Here is a 20,603-nt window from a genome sequence, read left to right as displayed (position 1 = left end):
TTTGATCAGTTGTTCTTTCTGACCACATTTGTAGCTAGAAGAAAAAATAGACTTATTTAGGAGCAAAGAACTGAAATGCTAAAGTCTGAGTTGTGGGACACAATGGACCTCCTTCTCTTTTGTTGCTTCTTCGGGTGGTGTTAAGAATACTTGAAAAACTTCTGTCAGAAGTGATTGTGGATGGTGATTTTCAAGCTTTTTGAATCAATGGACCAGCAACCCTCAGCATTTCTTGCTAACTACTTGCATTAGAAGAGTGTATTTTAGTCCCAGGGACTACTGCCTGTTTTCCCTCCTACCCCCATAGTATCACAACACTAAGATGATTTTGCTCAGAAATGTAGACTAGCTGAGGTAGGTCTCCAGCTCCTATCCAGTCCTTATTATTAAGGACTTTTTATACTGCTTATTAGAGCAATATTAAACTTTTTTATGCTTGTCTGTGCTAGACAGCTTGTCCCATTCTGTCTTTAATTTTGCTAGCTGGTGGGGTTGGTATTTAGCTGCATGATATTTAGGTTCAATATCTAGATATAGATACTTTTTCCTTTCAAATTCTTTAATCCCATAGAAGACAAATTTAGAATGGCTTTCTTGTGGCCACGAGTACCTGAAAAAGAATTGAAGTTTATATGCCTGCTCTCCTACGTTACAATTAGTAGGAAACTGGAGAAAAAACAATGTAGAAAAGATGCAAAGAAAAAGTCAGGTGGATCTGTGTTCTTAGAAATGACTAACTGTTAAGGCAAAGCAGTTCTGAAAATTTTGTTTGAGGTAGCCTGTGGTTCATGAGTGGCAGCCATTTAAGTTTGAGACTGAGTTTACTGTAGTAAAAGTATCACTCCATGAAAAACAGCCATTCTGGAAAGATGCAAATGAGATTTCCTTATTTTTTAAAGTTAGTGAAGAAGACTGCGCAGTATTGCATGTACAACTTTGCACCCAGTGAATTCTGAGTAGACAAGCCTTTTTTTGCTTGTAGATAAAAATCTCTGTGAAGCAGCCTTGCTCTAACATCACTTTTTTTAAAAAAATGCTTATTTGTTCTGAGCTCCAAAGGGGGGACGCCTGCTGCTATTCTGGTGGCTGGCATGGTTACTGTGCAAGCATGTATGCAGTAAATCTCAGTTGGTGCCAGCTCTGGAAGGGTTCCAGTAGCCAGTGTTGCACAGACCAGTTGCTGGGAAACCTTCCTGCTCCTGCTGCAATTACAGTTGAATTAACTAGTTTCTCCTCTGTGCTGCTCTGTGCAACTTCAGTGCCACAGGGAATAGTGATAAAATTGTTGTGCTGAATTCATTTGCTGAAGAGATATGTTCCAGGAAAAAGGAAGGCCGGGCGTATAGAGGGATCCAGATATGCAAATGGTGCAACACTGCTTGCACTCTCTATGTTTGGTAGAGGTTTTAGGAACTCTCCTGTCAGCCAGTTTCCATTACTTTGTTCTGTGATAGGAAGACTTAAAGGATTTAAGAATTTAATTAAAAGGTACAGTGTAATGATTTTCAGTGGATACCTGCCAGGAATAAGGCATCTCTTTTTGTAAAGCGTGTGTTTGCTTCAAGCCAGAATTCTGAGTGTTAAACCTCATAGTAAAAATTCAAAGGTCAGACAGGTTTTTACTTCTTGGGGGAGTATAAAGTGAATCAAACAGGAGAGGGCTGTAAAAAGCAATGTGCAGTCAGGTTCACAAAGAACAGAGGGGAAATACTGTGTCTGAATAGCCTGTTCTTGGCCATCTCAAGTAGAATCCTGTGAAGAAGCAAACTTGGCTCTGTCAGCTGATTTATCACAAGCTCTTTTGGTTGGATTTGGGAAGGACACGTGGCCTGCTGCTGCTATACAAATCTCTTTATCTCCCTACTCAAAAATGGTTTTGGCAGTAATGATAGCCAAAGGCTTTGTTTGTGCTGATTGGTTTATCAGTGGTTCTTTAATATTGCATTGACTGCGATTATGCTCTGTAAACACGGACTTTCTGTTGACACAACGTGCTTGTTACGATAAAACTCCAAGCCACTTTGTTTATGTGGATGTTTGTAGTGGGCGCCTCTTTGGAAGTGTTTATAATCTTGCTATGTGTTACAGTAAGAAAAACTTAGTCCATGACGTTGTAGTAATACTATACCCCCCTTAGACCCCTTCCCTTCCCCCACTGACACTTAAAATGATAGTTTAAATGCATGTCTCCCTCTCAAAGGAAAAATTAAGTAGAAACATAGACTGTAAATCTATCCAGGATTTTGGTGACATTCTCCTTTTTGTAAATCAGAGTTGATACTGCACTTTCTTGACAAAATTAGGGTCTTCAGCCCAATTTACACTGTGCTGATGAATAATTACTCCCGTAGTTATGATGGAATCAATTGAAACACTGTGTTATTATATAGTAGTACTATACTGAGAACAGGGCTTGTTGGGTACTTACGATTTGATGAAAGTTTTTGATTAAAAGAAAGTACAACATTTGTTATTAGTAGATTTTTAGAATGCAGTCAGAGTTTTACTGAATGATTAAAAAGTTGCTCTGTTGCAGTCAGTACTGTATAGTACATAATTAAGTTTTTCTTTCCCCTCCACCAGTTGTAGTGAGTTGGCTAAAACTATGAAAAGAAAACGGTTACCAAAATGCTCATTCCAGTACCACTAAAGTTGCTAATGAGAAAAGAGATGTCACTATACACTAAAGTAATGCACGAACACTTAAAGATGCAATCTTTTTCCCAAAGCAGATGTAATTGATACAAAATATAAGTGAGAACTAGTACCAGGATGAAGGAGAGGCGATCTGGGAAATAAGATCCTAAGCTGAACTAGTTCAGCAGCTCACACAACTGAACTCAGCTGTAGAAATATTTCTGTGCTGTTGAAGACATGGCAAAAGAATGTGTAGTGCAAGAATATTTGAGATCAGATCTGCATCAGAGTTGGTGTGTATGAGCTGCTGGTCCACAATCTGGCGTAACTGTTTTCAGCTCTGCTGCTAATGATGTCTTATGAAGATGCTTTGATTTAAAAATAAACAAACAAACCTCAAAAAGCTGCCAGAGTGCAGGTGATTATCATGGTAGGAGTGCTGTCTTTGTAAGATTCTGGTCATACACTTTTCCTATTAGTGCTGAACCAGCCAGGACTTCATGCCTCTAGCTCAAAGCGTGCTTTCCTCGTAAGCAGGCCGGGGAAGAGCAGGAGCATCTGATACTTGTTTCCTTATCTGAACAGATGTCAGCCAGTAACCTGCATTTATGCTACTTCAGTACTGGACATCTCTGTACTAGTTAACTTTTGTCCGTACCTGGGACTCTTAATGAGCTGCAAGAGAATTGCAGCTCACTCCTGCAGGAAAGTTAAAGCAGACTATGTGCAAGTAGTGTGCTAGGAGTGCAGCTGTTTTTATTACTTGTAATAGTCGTCAGCTGGGGTTCTGTATAGTAGCTCAGATGTGTAATAAAAATATCTTTCAGCAGAAAATACTTTAAAGGAGCATGTGCTGCATCTCTTCTTACCACCAATGATTCTTACTGTTTCATTCCTTATTCTGGGGGACACAGTCTCCATTCCTAGGGCTTGATGCATTTAATTCCACACTAGTATTAATGGAAATTAATTGCCTTGCAAATTCCTTGCAAATTACACTTCCTTGGAAATTATAAAAAGATCAATTTAAAGTGACAGGGTTTTTGATGTGAATAAATCTCTTCCTACAAAGAAGAGTAGAGTAGAACTCTAATAAATTGCACTTCCTTGGAAATTATAAAAAGATCAATTGAAGTGACAGGGCTTTTGATATGAATAAATCTTTTCCTACAAAGGAGAATAGAACTCTAATAAATAATGTCAATGTTTCTTCTGACAGTTTATTTTCTGTATAGTTGCAGGTTTAATACACATGGGTTATTCAGGTTAGGTCTGAATCATCCCCTCAAAAAAGTTTTTGTAAATAAAAGCAGATTTTTTTTTTTTTAAAAAATGTTACTCGTCTTCAACCAGGATTAGTCTCATGAGTAAAACACCCTGTTACCTGGTGACTAGGAAAGGACTTGGTTGAATTGCTTCCTATTACATTGTTCTGTTGAAATAGAAAACCTGTTATTGCTTCCTGTGTGCGTGTATGTAGTCAACAAGTCTTAATTCTGCTGTGTTAGTGTTCTATAGCAAAGCATTTTTGTATGGAATGTGACTATACAAAAAAGCTGAAAGTGTAAATATTAAAAAAGTAAAATAACAGAAGTTCCTAAACCTGTGATTTTTTTGTCATCTGATTTTGTGCAAATAGTTTAATCTCACATTGTGACTTGTAAAATGAGGATAATATTTTTCTCATATTTTAAGGTATGTTGATTTACCAAAAAGCCTGATGCATGATGACACATCATTCAAATAATCTTATATAGTAAACAGCAGATACTGCATAAGACCTTTGGTTAATAGAACTTGGTGTGAAAATACAGGTGTAGAATATGGAGTGGGGAATATGTATGTGCATATACAAAAATATTCTGATGTTTCATTGTAATTTTTTTGTGTTAAGCCCAGTTTCCTAAATCAGGAATTCTTCAGGGGGAAGAGACGGCAAGGGAAGAAAAATCTTAAACACAAGAGAACAACTGTTACGTTCAGCGTACTTTAAAACACATTTACGTGTTAAAGATGTGAGAAAATTTTATTTATGATAGAGGTTTTGCTGACCTCTGCTGGAGCAAGAATTATTTGCAGGTTTTCATAGGGCCAGAAAATGTTTCTCTATACGTTGTAGCTGTGGGAATGTTGTATCTTTAACTTCTAAAGTATTGTGGTTATTAAACAAATTTACTTATGCAATAACTCTGAAGTTTTTACTGTTTTTCAGGATATTCACATTGTACAGCAAATCTTTGCCACTAGACTTGGCATGTCGTGTCTGGGATGTGTTTTGCCGTGATGGAGAAGAGTTCTTATTCCGTACAGCTTTGGGAATATTAAAACTTTTTGAAGATATTTTGACCAAAATGGACTTCATTCATATAGCCCAGTTTCTAACAAAGCTACCAGAAGATTTGCCTTCAGAAGAATTCTTCACATCTATTGCTGCCATTCAGATGCAAAGTAGAAACAAAAAATGGGCTCAGGTAAAAAGGGTGTGGGCAAATATTTGACAAAGTGATTGTTGTAGTATACTCAAGAAAATGGAGTTTAGCAACACCTGGAAGAATATTTTAGCAAAGCTAGAGTTTGATTTTGCTGTTGGGTAGGACTGTGTAGCTTGCTCCGTGCTTTTAGTACACATTCAAGAGGATTGCCTGAGTTTTTCTCTCTGGAAAGGGAGAGCTCAGCCACTATTCTAAATGGAAATGTTGGAATGAGCTGATGAAGTATCATACAGTTTTTTAATTTATTAATTACAAAGAATGCTGGTAGCGGTAAAACTTGATATTTAAAAGCAGAAACGGTGACAATTTGTCAAGGCAGATCACCAGATACAAAGTCATTATCTTAATATTCTTGGGGACATAGTTTGCGTAACTAAAGAAAAAATGCTGCTGAACTGTGGTGCAAAGAGATCTCGAGCTGAAGCAGCTTGCTGTAGGGTTAGTACTGCCTGAGATCTCACAAACCTTGCCGATTTCTGCACCAACTGTCTTTTGTCATCGTAGTTGCATTATTGAAGGAGTTCCCATCAGGAAAGCCTTTTCTTACCCTTCAACCTGCTGTTTTTTTTTCCAAGCCAGAACTAGTTAAGGGCTAAGGATTTACTTGCCAGCTGTATGCACTAGTATTTCTCAGTTGCTGAGACACCGCTACTGAACCAGCTTAGAAACAACGAGAAGACAAAGAGCGTATGAGAATTTTTCTTTTCTAAGATGCTGATAGTATTGGCCTCGTTCTTTTCAGTCTTCAAAGTTCACCAGGATGAACTTTGAATGAGGAGTCTGAACTTTGTCTTCCAGGATGGACAGGCTTTAGGCAGTGTGCGACATGATTGCTCAGGTGGACTCATAGCAGTAGGGTGGGGGAAGTAGTATCTGGCAGTGCTGGGGCCTGTGGCAGAAGGCACCCACACATACGAGAAGCATAGCTGCAGTTGGTGTGCTTCCTAGCCATGTAAGTAGTTCTGACACTGACTGTTGCTCTAGAATTCAGATGTTGTGTTGTAGTATCTGCCTGTTCTCCTTAGGGAAATACCTCTTTGTGTTACCAAAATCAAGGTCAAGCATGATGGGTGTACTGCTTTTAAGGTAAACTCTGAGGTGGACTGACTGCCCAGAGGCACTAGTTCCCAGAGAAATAAAATGCTTCTTGAGTATAGAAGAGTGGGCTTTGTGTTCCCATCTCTGGCATCATCTTGTTCAGTTGCAGTGACTGTACCCCATAAACAAGCAGCCATATTTTGGGATGATGCTGTCTAGAGATAATATATGCAGGACCTTATTTAAAATGGTTTGGACTGCTTATGAATTGAAATACAGTTCCCAAAATCCTGATTCCCTCTTCAGACAGGCTGATGTATACTTTCCTTCTCACTGCATTTTCCCTTGTTCACTCTGATAATTTGATAGGGAAGACTGAGAGGAGTCCTGGTAAATTATGGCCACAGTGCTTCTAGTAGCAAGGGCTTCAGTGATCAACAGGAAGTCTGCAGGCTCTGGTCTTCTGCTGAAGTTATCAACAAAGAACTCCATGGTCTTGTACCAACACAATCTTAGGTTGAGATGTGAATGGCTGTTGTCATATCCACTGCTTCCTCTTCACATTCATTGAGAAATACAGATGGTAAAACAGATAACGCTCTTGGCTTAGCATTTCTATGATCTGTATGCTTCAAATCTTAGCTCCAATAAGTTTTACAGATAACTGAGGAATGTGAGCTTTCTCTTAGCTTGCTTAAGGTCTATATCTTATGCTTTCCTAGATGGGTATTTCGATGACATTCGAAAGCTCTTGAAAATGCTTTTTTTTCCATTCAAGAACATTGTCACTACAGCACTTAAAATGTTCATGAACTCGTTTGATTGAGTAGCCATTGATTTACTCTGAGCCTTTTTGAAGAGTGTCAGGGTGAAAAATCTCTTGAATTCTAGAAATTGAATGGCCAGCGGCTGCAGCTCTGTTCATACCTTCATTGAACTCTTGTTGCAGCAGCTGTGGGTGTTTTTGCAGTAGGATAGGCAGTAGCTGCGTGATTGCTCTATGGATGATTTAGGCCCACCTCCTGTTCATTCTGATGGTGCAGAAGTTTGAAGTTGCCCATAATGTAAATGTAAACTAGACTGTTGATCAGAGAAAGGAAAGAAGGTTGCTTACCTGTAACTGCAGTTCTCTGAGATGAAATGTCTGTAAATACATTCAATTCCAGGCTGATTCTTGGTGATGCTGCTGTACCTTTTCAGTGGAAGAGTAACCAGATAGCCGGGAACGCGTTCCACTTAACATAAGAAACTGAGTGTCAACGTGCTCTCTAATAGGTCATGAGGGCTAAGGAAACGAAGTTATGCATCTGATAATAGGGAACACAGATTTCAAATCTGAATGTAAACGAATCTTTTTGATTACGTAAAGCTTACATAAAGAGATCTGAAACAAAATGATGTGATCCGGACAAGCACCAATCAGTGCTACGGTAATTCTGTCCTGAACTCTTGGATAGTGTTATACTGTTTAGGCTGCTCGGTTGCTCTGTGTTTGGACAGTTTGTTTACCCTGATAATTATCAAACTTCTCTTCAGGCAGCTTCTTTTAATAGTGATAGACTTCCGGGTAGGAAATTAAGGCGACTTTCTAAATTTATTTATTTTTAATAGTTAAAATGGTATTGTTTATAGGCAATTAAATACATTCTTCAAACAGTGATTTGTTGAGTCACTTTTTAAATCTTTTTTTTTCTCTCTCTCACTGCCTGAAACGTATAGGTATTGGCTGCTCTGCAGAAAGATAACCGGGAAATGGAAAAAGGAAGTCCTTCGCTCAAACGTTAAAGCTATGGTTGCATCAAGTGAATCACTGGAAAAAGATCTGAAATGGGAAAAGTATTGAGTATAATTTGACATACATGAGCCTGCAAATCAAAGTGTTATTTCAGAGTTTTGTTTAGCAGTAGGTTAGCCTTAAAAGGGAGAGAGGGAGGAAAAAGGAAACCTAGGCTTAGCCTTAAACTTCTAGTAGAATGAGCATTTGCAGTGGACAGCATCCTGTTCTGTACTTCTGATGAGTACAGTGAAACAAAACAATATTTTTTTTTTTTTTAGTTTTCTATCGTATTTTAAAATACTGGGCATTCAGCAATGTTGATTGCTTTGAAAGCTGTTTCCCAGTTTAATTTTTAGGCAGCATATGCTTCCCATACACATAGCAGTAGCTGGATCTGGATTTTAAATAACTGGTGCTGGAGTTTATAGTTAAATGATGTTAAGGACCATTTATTTAGAAAAGCTTCTTGTGTGCTTTGTTTCTTATAGGCTGTAGGTCCCATTTACCAAAGAAAACAAATGCACACAGTACTACATTCCATTCTTTAACAAAACAAAAAATAGAAAATAAGCTTGGAAGAGAAATCACACTAGCATTTCAAAGCTTTTTTTTTTTTTTCTCCAAGCTGCATCTGTGTTTTCAATCTGGATGCATATGAAAAATGTTCTATTAATCCAATTAGATTCAAACATGCCAGGAGGGTTTCTAGTATTAAGCTGCCACTATTTCCCAGTTATACTCTTGCTTTCCTCTATGTAAAAATAGGTCATATACTACTAAACGTATACTTCCATCTATCTCTCTTCTGGGGCAGTGCCGTTTCAGGGTGCCTTGGCCTACCAGCTACTTATATGCCATCTCTCAATTACGCTAATAAATTTTTTTGTGGGCTGAACAAACATCTGAAAACGATTGAACACAACTTTTATAGTAGCTTTTAACCCAGCTGTGGTCTGGCAAAACTGAGGAGGCTGGTATGTGGGAGAACTTGCATGACCAGCTTTGCTGCTGTTGCCACGGTAGAAGTGGGTATGTGGAGCTGAACTCTGCGGTGACAAGTGAGAGAAGTTTATCAAGGAATGTGCCAGACAAATTCTAGCAGGATAAGTAAAAGCTGTCATTTCCTAGTTCCTTTTTAGGATTGTTTTACCCAACTGATAATATGTGTGAGCATGTTACAGAGACGGCAAACTGCAGTTGCATATTTGTTACACAGCTTAAATTCTCTCTGCATTCAGCTGAATGTCTGAGTGTAAATCATGAGTGCCTGTGATTTACAAGAATGTTTATCACATAATGTATAGCGTAAAATCTATTTTATAAATAATGACTGTCACTGAAAAGGGAAACTAACTGAAGCAATATGTGTATTTAGCTGTAAACAGGAATTACTAAATCTTCTTGCTCTACAATCTTAGATTTCCCATTGCCCTTCAGTCTGTTTTGTGCTGTTTTTAGTATTGTCTGAAATGTAAATGTACAAAAATTGAATAACTTAAAATGGGAATAATAGTTGCAAATTGCTCAACTCCAAATACAAAACAAAAAAAAATATAAAAACTGTGGGACATATGCAAAATACTGTCGTTTAGTACAAGAACATAATATCTGCAAATGATACTTGGACTGTAATATCAAAAAGACTGAAATGCAAAAAATCCTTCAAGTGTTGGAGGATACCTAATCACTTTGAAAGATCTGTAATGCAAATGCAGCTTGCAAGTCTGTTACCTCATTGGCCTCTTTTCATGTCTACTTTGTGTACTGAGTGTAATGGGTTTTTTTGTGTTAGCTATCTTAATTTCTCCAGAAGACTTTTTTTAGGCCTCACTTACTGAAAAGAGACTTCAAAATGTTGCTGTGAATACATCTTAATTCTAGAATTTGCATAGCTCTCGTTCTTCAGTGACTAGTACTTGTATGCTACATGCTTTGAAGTTCAATAGAAAGCTGGAAGGTCAGTAGATGTTTTGTTTTTTTAGTTTATTTTTAATACTACATTTTCTATTACTACAGCAAACATGCCTTTTTGTGAAGGGTGTGAGAGGCCTAACATCTGAAACATTTGCACTATACTTTTAAATGGTTTGTTAAGCATAGAGACAGCTTTTTCCTCAGTGTACATTTGTTAGGTGGTACTGAAACTGGCTTTGTAATTTAAGTCTTCATTGCAGCTAGATGTGTGTTTCCTTTTAAACCAAGTCTCCAACAAGTGTGGCTCACTTGTCTTGCTAAAATGCATTCTTTAGCCACTATGTATTTTTGCAGCTGTCTCCAGCCAGTTCTCCTTTTTCTCTACTCAACAAAATGCTGAATGTAACACTGAAAATGGGCTTAATTGTGGAAAAAGGCCTGCTGCAGCACTTGTGCACTGTTGTTACTTGCAAATTTGATTATTTTTGTTCCGTGATTTGATCTTTCTGTTCCTAGAAGATGTATATATTTTCTAAATGATTTCTTTGTGTATATAAGGTATGTTCTTTAATGAAGAAAAGCAATGCAATAAGGAGCTTTGCACATTTTTTTTTCAAATGCATTTTGTTTGAAAACAAATTCACCTGCCTAAAGGTGCAATTGTTTCGACTTCAGTAACTTGATTTGAAGATAAGCTGGAATTTTGATAAGAACAGAGATGCGTAGTAATGGCATAGAATTACTTGCCACTAAGCTTTTTAAGTTTCTCACAGCGTACCAAATCTATTAATTAGCTATTAAAAGTTTCTGTGACAAATTCAGGGATTGCATAAAAGATTTTGACAATTTTATTGTTCAGGTGCTTGAGAGTATCTGTAACATGATGCATGAGATTTTCCCTCATTTAGCAAGTGTCTCCATCAAGCAAATTTTTATTATGGATTTAAAGAAAAATAAAAATGCTGCAATACATCAGAAATCTGCAACTATTACTGCACATGCAGCAGATCAGAGAAACCAGAAAACTTCAACCAGGTTTGGAATTCTGTGCAACTTGCACTTTATAATAAAGCTGTTCTGCAACTTCAGTCAGTAATCAATCATTAAAATGTCATTTCGTAAAGAATTTCATTTTAAAAGGTACTTTATAACAGCTTATTTTTGAATGTTTTAAAAACTAGAATGACGTGTAGAGAACTGTTGTACATCCCCTGTACATCATGTTTAAATTGTTTTTATGTAGTTATTGATTTGTTTTGTTTAGATATGTGTATCAAACTGGAACTTTTTTCAACTGTAAATATATGGGTTTATTAAATAAAGTCATGTAAAGTTATCTTAATTGTCTGTTATCAGTGTAATTCAAAAATTAAAACTTTAAGTAAATCAGTGTGTCTATTCACAGGCTTCTTAATTTTTGTCTGCCCAAAGTCCTGGGCTTTCAAGGCATTGATACGTTGTAAATGAGAGGATTTTCTTTTGGTGACACTTCCCAGTAAAACACATTTTATCATGTATAAAGGTGATACTTAGAAAATTTGCCCATTATTGAGCCCATGGTCTAATCCATTTCATGTGCCTTTCTCTGGACTAGGTTTGAATCTTAGTGATAAGATTATGAAAAAATAATTCAAATATAATAATAATACACACTACTGTGTATTGAGTAGTTGTGACACGCTCATAACTTTTGAATAGCAGAATACCTTTTGTTTCCAGGAAGAAATCTTTGTTTATACTAGGTCTCATAATTACAAGGTATTGTTGTGCTCACTCTCTAAGGCAATATTAATTGTTATGTAGGTGTACAACTCCAGAGATTAAATGGATAAGCTTCCTGCCTTTTAATTAACTGAAGAGGGGTTAAAATATAAAATAGAAATGGAAACTAGATACACTGCTGCTGTCTCCTTGTCCCCAGCTTTTAACAGAACTGCGTGGGGAAAGCAGTCGAAGGCATGTCTGATACTGTTCTAGTTCCTGCAGTAAACACTATCTCACTTCCTTGTACTGAAGTGTCTGTTTGATTTGCTTGGTTAGAACATAAAATCAGAATTGCTTTATATAAGGCTATACCAACTTCATTGATATTTATATTGCATATATTACAGAAGTTGCATAAATTGTCTAAAACTAGGTTTACTTTTCTGTATCTATTGTCTCTGTACTAATTCCAGTCTGCTTGAAGACAAGTGAGGTATTTTCCTGCAGTGCTAGTGGATGAGGTTGGTAAATAGAAGGACATTTATCCTTACTTCCTGATGAAATGTCTTCCTATATTTATAGGTAGAAAATGGAGAAATCTGTGATCCTTCCATCTATGGGAAGTTTTTGAGGGCCAGAATAACAACAGGTTGTCTCAGCAGCTCGCTTCTGGGAAAAGTAGTCTGGAAGCAGTGTATTGAGTAAACAAATTCCTCCGTAGTATTTGTTTCAGTAGCAATATTTGGGTCAGGGACAGGGAAACAGAAATCGGCAACTGGAAGTCTTACCTTTTCCAGATGTCAAAAATGCAGCACTGAAAAGCATCTAAGATTTACTTTGCCTGCTTCTCACTCCCTTTACCCTTTAGCATTTGTTGCTTAATAATGTTTAAGAAGTTGAGGCAAGATTTCTGTACCTTAACCCAAAAGCAGCAGGAAATGTAAAGAAAATATCCCTGGTAGGAATTTATAGTAGAAGTCAAAGTAGATAAATAGATAAGAGTAAATGATTATATATACATATACATATATATATATATATATATATATATATATATATATATTTTTTAAGGGAGATGACTGCTAGTCATCCTTAATTATTATCAAAGCAGCAGAATGGCAAGAGACTGCTCAACTTGCACCCTAGCTGCTCTTAGGAGAAAAGCTCACATTTGGTAACTAGGCTTAAAGTGAAAGATACTGCTTTATAATGTTCTCAGGTAAAACAGTTTGCAGTTGTACTTCTGGCAGAGAAAACCAAAAGATTTAAATTTCTGCTCTTGCCAGTGGGACCTGTGTACATGGGCTATTTTCCTGCAAAATTTGTAACACTTAAGTATGGGTCCTCAGTATTTAACTACCAAAAATGAGGCTAAAAATTCACAGTCTGTCTAAAGTAAGTAGTGGTATATTTTTGTTAGAAAATCACAGAAACCAACAATTAACTAGGTAGGATTTATTCAATAATTTAGCATGTCAGCTAGTGGCAGCCTGTAAGAAGCCTAGTAAGACTGAATTTCCCTCGGTAATGAGAACATACTTAAATCAGAGTGCCAACAGCTGCTGGCTTTTCTAAGGTACCAAGAGCTGCAGGGCGCAGAGCAGCCCTGCGGTCGTTGTCTGCCACGAGCCACGGGGGATCTGGTGGTCGAGGAACAGTTACGCTGTTTTGGAAGGGGAGCTGTGCCCTGGAACTGAAGTTGCGTGAGCGGCAGTCAGCAACGCGTTTGCTTTTGCTGCCTCTTCAGCCTTGCTTCTGGAATTGCGATACGCTGCGCTTGGGGAGTGCTGAAAGAGCTTACGCCACTTTGTACGTCTTCACACATGGGAACGAGGAGGACAGGGCCGACCACTCCCTAAAGCTGCAGAATTTGAGAGACAAACCTAGTTTTGAGTGATAAAAATATATGTCTATATGTATGTATTTGGCCTAAAGAATAGCAATTCTGAAGGTAACAACTTTGTGTACCAACAGTTTTTTCAGCCAGTTATTTTTAACAAATGGGTATGTAACTTAGTGCTTTAGTTTATTAGCTCTATGCAAATCATGTTAAGTTTTAATAATAAACTTATCTCCAGTTCTAAGCCACATCCATAAAATCTAAACCTTACAATGTGCGTAGAAGGCAAATATGTTTATTTTACAGACAGAGTTGATACTGAATTCTTAAAGCCAGATAGAGGTTGCCAGAATGAAGATTTGAACTAGAGTATGATTGGTAAATGTTCTGCTTAGACAATATTTCCAGGGGTTTAGAGGACTGAATGCTAAAAATGTATTGTTAGAAGTGTAAGCTTTTGAATGTGTGTGTGTTTTTTTTTTAATGACTTTAGCAAGGTAAAAGTATATGGGGTTTTATTCAAAATGAGTAACTCCACTGAAATCTCTGCTGCATGCATAATGCTAACACAGAATTTAGGAAAGGCTTTCTGGGAGTACATGTAACATCTTCCCCAAGACTGTTCTTTTTTTTTTTTTTTTTTTTTTTTTTTTTTTTTTTTAAAAAAAAGAAAAACTCCCTGGTTTCTCTCTTTCATGCTTTGTTTTCCTCAGTCAGTCTCAGCAAGGTAAAAAGGACTTTGCTTCCTTTATTTTTTTCTTAATCCCCTTGCAGGTAAGGATCAGACCAGCATGGTGACGTTTCAGGATTTCTAATCGTTGACTTAAGAACTTTGCAGCGTCCACCTTCTCCTCAAAGTCCCGAAGCAAAGTCTCATTTCCGAGCAGCCCACACTTCTGCTGCAGCTCCAAGTTGTTTAGCCGCAGCCTGTCTCTGGTCTGCTTCGTTTTGGTCAGGATGTCTCTCTTCTGGGACAGGATGGCCTCGATGTCCATCAGTTCAGCCTTTCTCGCTTGGTTCTCTGCTTCCACAAACTGCAGCTTCTCCTTGAACTGGCTGAGAATTTGCACTGTGTTCGAGATCTTCTTTTGCAGCTTCAGCAGTTCCTCACTGAGGTCGTCAATCTTATCGCTGTATTTCTGGTTCTCCTTCTTCAGCTGCTCGAAGTCTATGAAACGCACTCCCTCTGCCCCCTCGCCCCGGGCTTTCAGGACCGCTTCCAGCTTCTCGATTTCGTGCTTCAGCTTGATGTTTTCCACGCGGGCCTAGAGGACCAGGGAGAAAAGTGAAGACCGTTTGTTTTACCCCCCCCGCCAAGGAACGCGGTGAAGTAAGTAACGACAATAGAAAAGCCTCAAAGGGAGGAAGGTATCGGGCATCTTCTGCTGTTTCTTCGGGCTCGAGTACGGGTACCGGTATAACGCACAGCGGCACCCACCCGCCTCCGCGCGCGGGGCCGGCTCTGCCCGCGGCGCCGGCTCTGCCCGCGGCGCGCTCACCTCGCTCACTTCCTCCTCCTTGCGGCGCCCCCGCGCCGCCGCGCGCTCCACCGCCTCCCGCGCCGCCGCGCGCCCGCCGCCGCGCCGCCCCAGCGCGCGCGCGGCCGCCTCGCGCTCGCGGGCCTGCAGCGCCGCCCAGGCGGCCGCCGCGCGGGCGCGCCGCTCGCCGCAGCCGCGCCGCCGCGCCGACAGCCGCCGCTGGCAGCCCGCGGCCGCCTCCCGCTGCCGCTCCCGCAGCGCCCGCAGCTCCCGCAGCCGCTCGGCGTAGCGCTGCTCGCCGCCCGCCGCCGCCGCCCGCCGCGGCTCCTCGCCCTTCCGCAGCCGCAGCAGCTGGCCCAGCCGCAGCTGCAGGCGGCAGCTGGCCTGCCGCAGCCGCTCCCGCTCGCTCGCCAGCCCGCGCTGCTCCTCCAGCAGCGCCGCCCGCTCCTCCGGGTCCTCCTCGTCCTCCGCCTCGTCCTCGTCCTCCTCGTCCTCCGCCTCCTCCTCCTCGCTGCCCCCCGCCGGCTCCACGGGCGCCGCCTCCGGCCCCACGTCCTCCGCTCCCGCCGGCCGCGGCTCCTCGGGCCCCGCCGGCTCCCCCGGGGGCTCCGGCCGCGGCTCCCCCGGGGGCTCCGGCCGTGGCTCCCCCGTTCCCGGCGGCTCCGGCCGCGGCTCCTCCGGCTGCGGCTCCCCCGTTCCCGGCGGCTCCGGCCGCGGCTCCTCCGGCTGCGGCTCCCCCGTTCCCGGCGGCTCCTCCGGGGGCTCCGGCCGCGGCTCCTCGGGCCCCGCCGGCTCCCCCGGGGGCGCGGCCCGCTGCCCGCCGCTCGCCGCCATGCCGCCGCCGCCGCCGCCCGCCCGCTGTTTACCCGCGTTCCCCGTTGCCCGGGCAACAAGACTCGGCTCCGCCGGTCGGCCCCGCCCCGCCCCCGCGCCGCTCTGCCACGCCCCCCGCCTTGGGCGGCCACTCCGCGGCGGGGTCACTCGGGGCCGCTCTCCCGATTGGCCGCAGGAAAGGATGACGGATTCCTCTCGGCCAATCCCCGCCGCTCCACCTTTTTGATACCCCCCGCGCCCAGGAACACGAGTCCCATTGGCCAGCGGGTTGAGGGGCGGGCTGAGCCCGCCAGCGCTATTGGCCGCCGGGCGCGCGGCACCGCCCTCCGGGCGCGCCGCATTGGCGACGGCGGGGCGGGGGCGGGGCGGCGCGTGCGCGCGGCGGGGCGGCGGGCGGGGTAAGATGGCGGAACTGGGGAAGAAGTACTGCGTGTACTGCCTGGCCGAGGTGAGCTCGCTGCGCTTCCGCTGCACGGAGTGCGCCGACATCGAGCTCTGCCCCGACTGCTTCTCGGCGGGCGCCGAGATCGGGCCGCACCGCCGATGGCACGGCTACCAGCTCGTCGACGGCGGCCGCTTCACGCTGTGGGGCGCCGAGGCCGAGGGCGGCTGGAGCAGCCGCGAGGAGCAGCTGCTGCTGGACGCCATCGAGCAGTTCGGCTTCGGCAACTGGGTAAGGGCGGCCGCGGGCCGGGCCGCGCCGCGCCGCGCCGCGCCGCCGGCGGCTCCGCGCAGCCCCGCAGGGTGGGCGGGAGCCGCGCTGCCGCCTGCGCGCAGCCTGCCCGGGGCCGCCGCGGGAGTCACTCTCGCTCCTCCTTGTTTCCCTTCAGGAGGACATGGCCGCTCACGTGGGCGCCTCGCGCACGCCGCAGGAGGTGATGGAGCACTACGTGAGCATGTACATCCACGGCAACCTCGGCAAAGCCTGCATCCCCGACGCCATCCCCAACAGAGTAACGGACCACACGTGCCCGAGCGGCGGGCCCCTCTCTCCCAGCCTGACCACGCCGCTGCCCCCGCTGGACATATCGGTGGCGGAACAGCAGCAGCTGGGGTACATGCCGCTGCGGGATGACTATGAGATTGAGTACGATCAGGACGCTGAGACGCTGATCAGTGGCCTTTCGGTGAACTACGACGACGACGACGTGGAAATAGAGTTAAAAAGAGCTCACGTAGACATGTACGTAAGAAAACTCAAGGAGAGGCAGCGGCGGAAGAACATTGCCCGTGATTATAACTTGGTGCCTGCCTTTCTGGGAAAGGATAAAAAGGACAAGGAGAAAGCTCCCAAACGAAAGATCACAAAAGAAGAGAAGGAGCTGAGGCTAAAGTTGAGGCCTCTCTATCAGTTCATGTCTTGTAAGGAGTTTGAAGACTTCTTTGAGAACATGCACAAAGAGAGGATACTCCGAGCAAAGATTCGGGAACTGCAGCGGTATCGTCGAAATGGGATCACCAAAATGGAAGAGTCTGCAGAGTACGAGGCAGCGAGACATAAGCGGGAAAAGAGAAAGGAAAACAAAAACATAGCTAGCTCCAAGAGAGGGAAGGAGGATGGTAAAGAGGGTGAATTTGCTGCCATTGAAAACCTTCCTGGCTTTGAACTCTTATCGGACAGAGAAAAGGTGCTCTGCAGCTCTCTAAATCTGAGTCCTGCACGTTATGTAACTGTGAAAACTATAATCATTAAAGACCATCTCCAAAAAAGACAAGGAATTCCTTCAAAGAGTCGCCTTCCCAGTTACTTAGATAAGGTACTGAAGAAAAGGATTTTAAACTTTCTAACAGAAAGTGGTTGGATATCTAGGGATGCTTCATGAAATTCAGCTGATCTGAAAAAACACATCAAAGGCGCATTTTGGCCTCAAGGACTCTGTTATTTTTTTTCCTTCCCTCCCCAAAGATTCAGAAATCCTCCTGCTTAAAACAAAAAAGGCAAAACAAACCCACAGTATTCATGATCCGTGGTTCAAATGGATTCTTCATTTGGATTACGGCAAATACTGAACAATACTTATTCATTGGTTTTCATTGGTTTTGGTACATTATTATAACAGATCTCTTCCTCATGGAAACTTACTCAAGGCCAGTAGGCCAAGGGTAGTTACTTTAGTCCTGTTGGACAAATGAATATCCATGTAATCCTTGATTTTTTTTTTGAAGGTGGGCGACAGTTTTCAGCAAGCAAAACTTTAATCTCCTTTTGTTTTGTTCTTGACATAATACTGGTGGCAAAGTAAAGCTCACAAAAATCCTGCGCACTCGAGCAATAAGAAGCAGGGATTTTTGAGAGCATTGCTAAGCATTCAGAACACTTTCCGTAGTAACTACAGCCAAGGCGTTCGCAGAACGGTGTGAGAGGCTCTGTAGAGCGTGCAGCAGGGATGAGCCGTGACAGGGAGTGGAAGCCAACAAATGTGGTGGATCAGATGCCCTCAGGTACTGATGCTGTGGAAAGGCTCTTAGAGAGCTACCTTCACACCCAGCTGATCCTGAGGTAGCTTTGACTCGAGTTTTTCCTGATACAGGCCCCCACTGGAAGTTTCAGTGTTAACTAAGTAGTAGCAAGTTGCAGAAGCGCAAAGCAACTGTGGTGCTCTGTTTTGGAGGTGGGATTTTTAGGGGGTCAGTACTACTATAAAGTGGGTAATTCTGGCCAGACATGGGGTTTGGGCAAGGATGCAATGAGCTGTTTGCAGCAGCTGGGAGCCTTAGGCAGCAAAGTCACTGTCTCCTGTTATTACCTCTGGTTGAGGGGAGTCTTTTCCTCCTCCTTTCCTATCTGTAACTTCTGAGCTCAGATGGTGCAAGGAGGTGTAGCTGCCACCTTCTGAGTTTGTTTGGGAGGGACAGAGAAATTAAGCTAGATTCTCAAACTGATAGTGATCAGTAAGATTTTTTTTTTTTAAAAAAAATGGGTTAAAACAGCTGTTAAAGTACAGAACTATTAATGAAACCATTACAGGGTTTTAATTGCACATACCTTGTTTAAATATTTGAAACTGAGATGGTAGCAAAACTGTGAACTAAAAGTCCTCTATGGTGTGCATTGTGCACCTTGACAGATAACTCTGTCAGAGGACTACAGACTGAATTAGATTTTTTTTACAGACTGAATTAGCCTGCAGCAGACAAACTTTTAAGTGGAGCAGATAATAAAATGCCTGATCTATACATCCTTTTGGTAATATCTACTGATTAAGAGAATGAAGCTGAAGAGGTAGAAATAATTTACATTCATTTCATTCTTCAATTCCTATGCTGGAATTGAACCAAAAGAATTAAAAAAAAAAAAAAAAACAAAAAAAAAAAACCACACCACAAATAAATGCATGTGGCAGAGGGCACAGGGTTATTTATAACATTTTTTGGGGGGGGGGGGTCTAAGACCGCCCCCCCCACAGTTTCTTCTGGAGCAGGCAAGTTGGTGGCTACTTGGGTGGGTTTTCTGTAGGACAGATATGCTGAAATATGGAACTTGACTGATTTGAATGAATGCAAGCAATGGAAATGTAATCCTGTTTTGATGCTTTGGACTGCAGTCAGTGAGGAACCCACCAAATCTTAAAACAGTATTAATTCTGCAACTTGACAAGAGGTATACTGATGAGAGCTGAATAGTTTTTTTTTAGTTAATATACATCAAGCATTACCAAAATAGTGTTACCAGTGAGTTTAGCATAAAAAGAGTACAATTATAAAGCCAGCATTTCTGAGGAAAAAAACTCTAGTGCCTTTTTCTTTTGAGCTTGTGTTATTACATCCCGTCAAAAAAAAAAAAAAAAAAAAAAAAAAAAAAAAAAAAAAGGAAAGGGCAATGGCCTCTCTTATGTGACATGTTGTTTGGCTTACTTGTAAGTAAGTAAGTGGCTTGTTGTGGAATACCTGAAACAAAACTCTCTCGCCTTGGCAGCAATGTAACTAACTGCAACATGCTGAGCTGCTTAAAGAACCACTTCCATCCTGTGTGCATGTACAAGGCGCACAAAGGCAAGTCCCTAAGATACAAACCAGTGACTTCCCCCCCCCCCACTCTGCCCTGCTCTGGTGGAAAGGAATTTCAGCCTTTCTTTTTTTCCAGTATTGTGGTTAAGCAATTTGGTTCTTTCTATAACCTGTTATTCAACTGCCATAAACATAGCATTGCTGAGAGTGTTCTGAAGCCTCAACTATGCGTGTACCTGAGAGTTTAAAAGAATTGTGGGTGTCTTTTTTTTTTCTCCCTCCCCCCCCAAATCTGTGATTTTTATATTTCTATGATGCTTTGGCACACTGAAGTCTAACTGAAGCAATAGTCTAAAGCCCATTGAAACAATAACTTAAAAATCCTAGGCACCAATAAGTCAGTCAGTCATTTAAATGCTGTAGAAATGAATTCTGCATTACACTTTGTAGTTTCTTAATTCCTCAGCCCCTCCAAGATGTTTCCTTGGTGCTAGACGTAACTTATTGAACATCAAAATGAATGTAAAATAAAGTATTTTTAATGTATGAAATATGGATATCAATATTTATTTAATCCTTGCAAACAAATTCAAGGTAGTAAATGTTTGCTTTAGCAAATACTAATCCCTTGGAAAGGGCTTCCCTAGAAGCAATGTCTCATTGTCAGCTGTGCTTTTAACTTTAAAGATGACTTGCACTAGAGGATGCTGTTGTTCCATATTTTCTGATGGAACTGATTTAGTCCAAGCATTCCTTTGAGTGAGCTGCTGATTATTATTATTATTATTATTTTAAACTGAGATGCAGTTATCTTAATTCTGCAGTTTACTACAGCTGTACTGCTTCTCATCTGTGGTGAAAGGGCTGAAAATAACATGGCAAAAGAGTTCTTCAAATTCTATCTTGTGTTTTTCAGGAAGTGCTTCCTGTACTGTACAAAT

The 20,603-nt window shown here is 42.1% G+C and overlaps 3 protein-coding genes across 4 annotated transcripts in view; 2 read left to right on the top strand and 1 right to left on the bottom strand.

Annotated features, from left to right (window-relative positions):
- The window catches only part of TBC1D14 (TBC1 domain family member 14), a 66,211-nt gene extending 55,017 nt beyond the window's left edge, over positions 1-11,194 (top strand). For both annotated transcript variants that reach the window (XM_062575303.1, XM_062575305.1), the window contains 2 exons: positions 4,850-5,108; positions 7,887-11,194. In XM_062575303.1, the coding sequence (XP_062431287.1) occupies positions 4,850-5,108; positions 7,887-7,952 (325 nt within the window). In that variant the 3' untranslated portion in view covers positions 7,953-11,194. The remainder of the gene's footprint in view (positions 1-4,849; positions 5,109-7,886) is intronic.
- Positions 11,195-14,083: 2,889 nt separating this feature from the next.
- CFAP184 (cilia and flagella associated protein 184) lies at positions 14,084-15,714 on the bottom strand. Its single transcript, XM_062574497.1, has 3 exons — positions 14,968-15,714; positions 14,902-14,931; positions 14,084-14,667 (listed from the first exon to the last, which is right to left on the bottom strand). The coding sequence occupies exons 1-3, from the start codon at positions 15,712-15,714 to the stop codon at positions 14,122-14,124; spliced, it is 1,323 nt and encodes a 440-aa protein (XP_062430481.1). The 3' UTR covers positions 14,084-14,121.
- A 403-nt stretch (positions 15,715-16,117) lies between these two features.
- TADA2B (transcriptional adaptor 2B) lies at positions 16,118-20,213 on the top strand. Its single transcript, XM_062575301.1, has 2 exons — positions 16,118-16,387; positions 16,545-20,213. Exons 1-2 carry the CDS (start codon positions 16,118-16,120, stop codon positions 17,535-17,537), a joined length of 1,263 nt encoding a protein of 420 aa, XP_062431285.1. The 3' UTR covers positions 17,538-20,213.
- The last annotated feature ends 390 nt before the right edge of the window (positions 20,214-20,603 follow it).

This window comes from Rhea pennata, chromosome 4 (assembly GCF_028389875.1).
Source record: "Rhea pennata isolate bPtePen1 chromosome 4, bPtePen1.pri, whole genome shotgun sequence".
In the NCBI taxonomy this organism is placed as follows: domain Eukaryota; kingdom Metazoa; phylum Chordata; class Aves; order Rheiformes; family Rheidae; genus Rhea; species Rhea pennata.
Note: the sequence above shows the minus strand (reverse complement) of the source record. Positions and strands in the feature narration are given on the sequence as shown.